Raw genomic sequence first — 6,440 nt, 5'->3', positions numbered from 1 at the left:
TGAGGTGGGAGGCAGAACTTGACTCCAGAGGCGGGGCTTGGACACAGGATCCAATTGAGGACTAGCTAAAACAGAGAAGGGGTGGAAGCAGCTTTCCATAAGACACTCCCACTAGTGTGTCCATGTCAGTTTACCATTACCATGGCAACACCTAGGAGTTACCACCCCTTTCTACAGCAATGATCTAAGGACCCAAAAATTACTACCCCTTCCTATAGGCTGGACACGGTGGCTCACGCCTGTAATCCCAGCACTTTGGGAGGCCGAGGTGGGGGTGGATCATCTGAGGTCAGGAGTTCGAGACCAGCCTGACCAATATGGTGAAACCCCGTCTCGACTAAAAATACAAAAATTAGCTGGGTGTGGTGGCGTGTGACTGTAGTTCCAGCTACTTGGGAGGCTGAGGCAGGAGAATCGCTTGAAGCCGGGAGGTGGAGGTTGCAGTGAGCTGAGATCGTGCCATTGCACTCCAGCCCGGGCGACAGAATGAGACTCCATCTCAAAAACAACAACAACAACAAAAAACTACCCTTTGCCTAGAATTTCTGCACAAACTGCCCCTTAATCTACATGTAATTAAAAGTAAGTATAACTATGACTGCAAAGCTCTCTGCCTATGGGGTAGCCCTGTTCTGCAGGAGCAGTCATGGAGCTGTAACACTGCCAGAGCTGTAACACTGCTGCTTCAATAAAACTGTCTTCTTCTACCCTACCACTGGTTCACCCTTAAATTCTTTCCTGGGTGAAGCCAAGAACCCTTGCAGGCTAAGTCCCACTTTGGGGGTTATCTGCCCTGCTGCATCAGGGTCTGTAGCTTGCAGATGGCCTGTGGTGGGACTTCTTCAGCTTCCATGATCTTGTGAGCCAATTCCCCAAATAAATCCTCTCTCTGTCTCTCTCTCTGTCTCTGTCTCTCTCTCTCTCTCCTATTGAGTCTGTCTCTTTGGAAAATGCTGACTAATATAATTGGGCTAAAAGCCAGCAGGACCAGTCATAGCAGGCCTGCAACACTGTCACACCATATGTTTTGAGACATTTTCACTGCTGCTGCTCCCTATAAATGAACAGAGTCCATGGAAACGTCAATGAGGCATTCTTTTCCAATTGTGTATATTCACAGAGGAACTAACAGCACTTGTTCCTTGTGTTTTCTGAACCTTGATGTTGTCATGTGATTTTGTTTTCCATTTTGACAGTGCTATACTTGTGGCTGGATGATCTCACCCCAGCTTTTCTTCTTCCGTGGGATGGTGATGATGGTGTATGTTTTAAAGAGTTCTCTCAGATTTCTCTCTCTTTCTCTCGTTAAAACTTCTTTTCATAGCCCCAAATAAAAACGCTCATTGCATCTTTCCTTCTGCCTGCTCCATTTGGGAATGAGAACGTAGAACCTTTGGGTCCCCTAAATGTAACTTACACATTTTATGCTCCAAGCTTTATTGAAGCATCTGAAGATTGAGCATTCAGCCACCCAGGAGTGTCTTAAGATTCTAAGCAGCCAGGAAATTCCAGGGCCTTCTCTTGTACCTTTTCCATGGTGAGTAACCTTGTATTCAGTGGAGAAGAGAGGAGACACATCAATTACACAGAACTATTCTTTGGAACACCTGAGTGTCCATTTAGTCATTACTAATAATGTTAAATAATACAAAATGACAACACGCAGGTACTTTTGAATACTGAGAGACCTGGAATGTAACTTTGGCACAACTTCAAAGCCACAGGTCCTCCAGTTTATGTCTTATTGGAACAAATCACTTCCCCTTAGACTCCCGCAAAGCCTCAAAGATGATGACAAAAAGCAATATCATTTCCTTCTTGTATGGAGAGAAGAAATAAACTCAGAGAGCCCCATGTTTCCCGAATGGATGACTAGTCAATATTATATGAGAAGAGCAAAATCCGTCTCCTTAACTGGGCCCCTCATTCACCATTTATGGGGTTCTCAGGGCTTTGGTATCAGCTCTGGTCACAATGCTTGATAGTAAGAGAAACATACCTATTCATTTTGGGAGAGAAGATATCTCGTGGTATTTCTGATATAGCGCCTTGAATTCTTGAAGGAAAAAAAATTGGTTTATGTCAATGCCAGGGCATTGGTGCTATTACTGAAGTTCTAAATCCTAGGGATGACTTAGAAAAGATTTAAAGACCAAAGTCAGTAAGTGGAGGTTTTTTAAAACACCACAGATGGCTTCCCCTCCCCTGACCTTTTTAAGGGTCATTCCTAAATGAAGCAAACCAACCACATACTGACTGATTCTTATACCCTAATCCCTGTACATTCAGCTTTCTTAATGAATTAAGGGATGAGGGAAGATGCTACTAGATTATTTTTCTGGAACTGACACATAATTGTTATGTTATGAAACTGACACATAATAGCTTTGTGACCAAGATGTTTTAGCTGTTTGTTTGATGGTTTGTGCCTGTTAGTTTTGTTTGCTTTGGATGCTTTTTCCTTTAATGATTGTTATATTTCAGGTGATTGACTCTAGCTGTTTAGGGATCTTTCTGAGACTCTCTCTAGGCTGAACAGGGACAAACTCTTGTGTGTGTCTGGGAATATAACATAAGTGCCCACGTGCCTGCCAGTCTATCTCAGATGCCCTACGGTCATAGTGGGGTTTGCGATCAACAAGCCTCTTCAGAATGCCCTGGTTTTCCATGGTGATTCTCACTAGCTCGCGGTTCCTCATTTCTCTGTTTAAGCTGAAAAACACAAAACCCCGAGATGGGTGAAGAAGAAAATGCTCATCTTAACAAGTGGGGGAGATGAAGTCATGAGATCATAAATGCCAGGCTGTCTAAGTGCAGGGAATAAACTGTCCTGCTGAGCCCACAGGCCATTGGGGCAGCCTGTTGATCCGCACTGCACTCCGGGAAATGTACACAGCATTTGGAGGTTTATATCAGTGGTCCTCAACCCTGTTGCCCATGAGAAGATTCTACTTCATTGATCTGAGGTGAACCACGCACACTGGCATTTTGTTAAAATTCCCCAAGGATTATAATGTAAAACCAGGACTGAGAACTTCTGGTTGGGGGAAGGTCTCCCTGTGGATAAATCCCTGGTGACAAGTTTTGGGTCACCTCGCTCCTCTCAGCTTTCAACTTATACCAGAATATAGCAGGGTATAGGAATGGCGTCTTGACCATCTCCTCCCCCCACACCAAATTCTTTCTCTTGCATGTGCTTCTTTTGTATCCTAATCACACTGCATTGTCATCGTTTCCAGAAATATCTCCCCTACAAGACCTTGAGTTCTTTGACGTTAGGAAATATACATCTCATTTCATCTCTGTTATTCCTGGTGCCTAGCACATAGTAGTTGCTCAGGAAAGATTTCTGGAACCAATTTTAAGAATGTCACATCATAGCCCCAGCCATGGTGCTATGGTCCAGTTGTCTGTGTCCCCCAAAATTCTCATGTTCAAATCCTAATCACTAAGGTGATGGTTAGGAGGTGTGCCTTTGAGAGATGATTAGGTCACCCTAATGGAATTAATGTCCTTATGAAAGACACCTGAGAGAAACCCCTTGCTCCTTCTGCCACGTGAGGTTACAGTGAAAAGATGGCTGTCTGTGAAGCAGGCCCTCATCAGATGCCGAATTTACTGGCACCTTGATCTTTGGACTTTCTTGCTTCTAGAACTATGAGAAATAAATTTTTGTTGTTTATAAGCCACCAGTTTATACCATTTTGCTATAACACCCTATAATGGGCTAAGACACATGGCCACCATTTTATAAAAGTGGGCAGTGCATTCTTGTGACAAACTGAATAGGACTCTGAAAAGTCTCTTAGATGAAATAAAAGCTCTTTAATGCTAGAGAAAGGTCCCCATTTTTAAAGTTTTCATTCTGTGTAACATGGTCTGTTTGGTTCTCCCTCAAAATAACTTCCCTTAAGTACTCCTCTGGCTTGGGAAAACCTCACACTAAAACCCAAGAGGAATGTCAATTTTGACTTTTCAAAACTGAAATGAAGACAAAGAACATTACCTCTTGGAAAAATATTCATTCCAGCAATCCACCTTGGCAGGGCCGCGATGGGCATTTGCGATTTTCTGACACAGTTGCTTGTTTTCATACTCGATTTTGTTGATTTTCTTTTGTTCACCCTGGTAAGAAACCACACCTCACCGTGGTGACACCATCAGTATACTGCTCTCACACACAATGACTTAGTGTCCCCCTCCTCTGAGATCGTGGGAAAGGGGTGCATTGAGGGCCACAGGGGAGACTGGGAGCAGAACTTAAAAGACTGGGGCGCTGGGTGCGGTGGCTCACACCTGTAATCCCAGCACTTTGGGAGGCCGAGGCAGGCGGATCACGAGGTCAGAAGACTAAGACCATCCTGGCCAACATGGTGAAACCCTGTCTCTACTAAAAATATGAAAAATTAGCTGGGTATGGTGGCGGGCGCCTGTAATCCCAGCTACTCGGGAGGCTGAGGCAGGAGAAACGCTTGAATCTGGGAGGTTGCAGTGAGCTGAAATCATGCCTCTGCACCCCAGCCTGGGCGACAGAGTGAGACTCCGCCGGAGGGGGGGGGGGCGGGAAAGACTAGGGGTGACGTGTGTGGGAAGGAGGAGTGTTAACAAATCTTTGAGTAGATGGGTATTTAGAAGGCTCTGAGAAATTGAACCTCTTTAGGAAATGGACTGGAAGTCAATAAAATACATCTGCACATCTGCAAACAGCGAGAACAAATACCTGTAGTTTGCTCAATTTTAAAATGTGATGTGTGTGCGCCACTGGAGGTTTCGTATCAACAGTAGGCTTCACTAGAGAAGGGGGATAAAAGGGAACAACGTTACATCACAGGAATTCCAGTAGCGGCCTCAGAAAACCAGCACTAGACAGTGTCCTTGACTAATGAATAATTTCAAATTAGGACCTTAATGCGACTCAGGAAGTTTGGTTTGGTTTAATTTATCAAATGCACATCTCTGGAGACTTTTGAGCAGAAACAAAAGAATAGTGAAAGTAAAATTTACAGAGCTAAATATCCTTTTAATCCAAAGAAAGAGCCTCTCTTCCAATCCTTTTCCAATATTTTTAGCCTGTCTATTGGCTTCTGAAGTCCTATCCTCTTTCTAACGTACTTTGGCTTTAAAGAGTTTAAGGGAGTATTTCCATCCAGTGAACTCCCTGGTGGAAGATACATTTTGTTATTGGTGCTAATGCCCTCTTGCCCAAATTCAGCAGATAAGGCCATATCATCCCAAAGCTGTGACCTGGTCTGGTTTACTGTTGATCTCTTTATGGGGTACAATTCCAAAATCCCTGATAGCGGTGTCCAGCCCAAAGTGCCCACATACCTATTTGTATTCTATTCTTGTGAGATATGTAGTGGCCAAAGTCCAGTTTCTTTCTGAAGGTTGTGCTTTGCCTGTGATTAGAGACGATAACAGGGTAGGCCAGATAATCCAGGGAATTGTTCATCTTCTCTTCCTAGTCTCACTTCAGAAATGAGGTACCCAGACTCCTCTGTGAGGTGCCTAGCTATTCCCATGACAAGCTGTCATAGTTACCCAGTTATGACATCAGGGACAGGTCCCGGGAAGGGAGTAGGAGCAGCGGAGCATGGCTGGGCTGCCTCTGGGCTTGTGTTTTTAATGCTAACCTAGGCTCAAGTCAAGGAACTTGAAAGCTTTCTCCCCTGCTTAGAATGCAGATGCTGCCAGCCAACACCAGACGGAAAGGAGTGGTGCGCTGGGAGGGGTGGCCAGGGATGGGGTGGGGTGAGGGATACAGAAATTCCAGCCTTGGTTACACATCTTGGGCTATCAGCTAAGTAGTCTCCACTGCAATAGCTTGCCTGAAGGTGCAAGACCACAAGGTTTGGGGGAGGAGAAAGTTGACCCTAATGATAATCTGATCCAATTCCTTTTGCAAATGAGGAAACTGAAGACCACAGCAGCAGCAATGTTACTCAAGAACCAAATTGGTGGCAGGGCTGGGCTCAGGATGTGGGGTTCCTGAATTCAAGGCCAAATTTGCTCTTTTGCAGGAAGGGAACTGCCAGTTTTTCATGGCAGTAGGGGAGGGCGGCTTTCCTCCAGTACAGAGACTATCTTTTGTACTTAGTGGGAGTTCAGGAAATGCTAAGTGGCTTATGGTGGGCTGGCATCTGCTCCAGGAAGGGCTGCAGGAGTCTGATTGATCTCCACCCCAGCACAGGGTGTAGCACCCACTGGGTGCTCAACGCATTTGTTGATGAAGGACCAACACTTATTGAGTGCTGGCCATGCAGTGCTGGGTGCCTTCCTTGAATGTCACATTTAACCCTTCCAGCAATCACCCGGGCGCTTGATTCTGTCAAGCGCCCAGGTGATGCCTCCACAGCAGGGAGCCGCTCACGAGCCGAACCCCGCGGTCCCTGTAACCCTGAAAGACTGAAGGGACCTCTAGGTGTACCTCCGCCACAGAA

At 45.3% G+C, this 6,440-nt stretch overlaps 1 protein-coding gene across 1 annotated transcript; it reads right to left on the bottom strand.

The window, feature by feature from the left end:
- Window positions 1-1,103: 1,103 nt before the first annotated feature.
- On the bottom strand, window positions 1,104-5,480 carry LOC105510347 (chromosome unknown open reading frame, human C17orf105). The gene is made up of 6 exons (XM_011940056.1): window positions 5,329-5,480; window positions 4,721-4,791; window positions 4,007-4,125; window positions 2,589-2,712; window positions 2,000-2,056; window positions 1,104-1,546 (listed from the first exon to the last, which is right to left on the bottom strand). Exons 1-5 carry the CDS (start codon window positions 5,450-5,452, stop codon window positions 2,000-2,002), a joined length of 495 nt encoding a protein of 164 aa, XP_011795446.1. The 5' UTR covers window positions 5,453-5,480; the 3' UTR covers window positions 1,104-1,546.
- Between the last annotated feature and the right edge of the window lie 960 nt (window positions 5,481-6,440).

Source organism: Colobus angolensis, unplaced genomic scaffold, assembly GCF_000951035.1.
Source record: "Colobus angolensis palliatus isolate OR3802 unplaced genomic scaffold, Cang.pa_1.0 Scaffold187, whole genome shotgun sequence".
NCBI lineage: Eukaryota > Metazoa > Chordata > Mammalia > Primates > Cercopithecidae > Colobus > Colobus angolensis.
The sequence above is the reverse complement of the archived record's forward strand: the minus strand, read 5'-3'. Positions and strand labels throughout refer to the sequence as shown.

What these genes read in the sequence shown, in the direction of transcription:
- LOC105510347 (XM_011940056.1), bottom strand. Translation starts at nt 5,452, where the DNA reads ATGAACAATTCCCTGGATTATCTGGCCTACCCTGTTATCGTCTCTAAT. An exon ending in CAAGAATAGAATACAAATAG is followed by an intron (nt 4,792 to 5,328) that starts GTATGTGGGCAC and finishes CCCCTTCTCTAG; the next exon opens with TGAAGCCTACTGTTGATACG. An exon ending in CATCTGAGATAGACTGGCAG is followed by an intron (nt 2,057 to 2,588) that starts GCACGTGGGCAC and finishes TTTTCCTTCAAG; the next exon opens with AATTCAAGGCGCTATATCAG.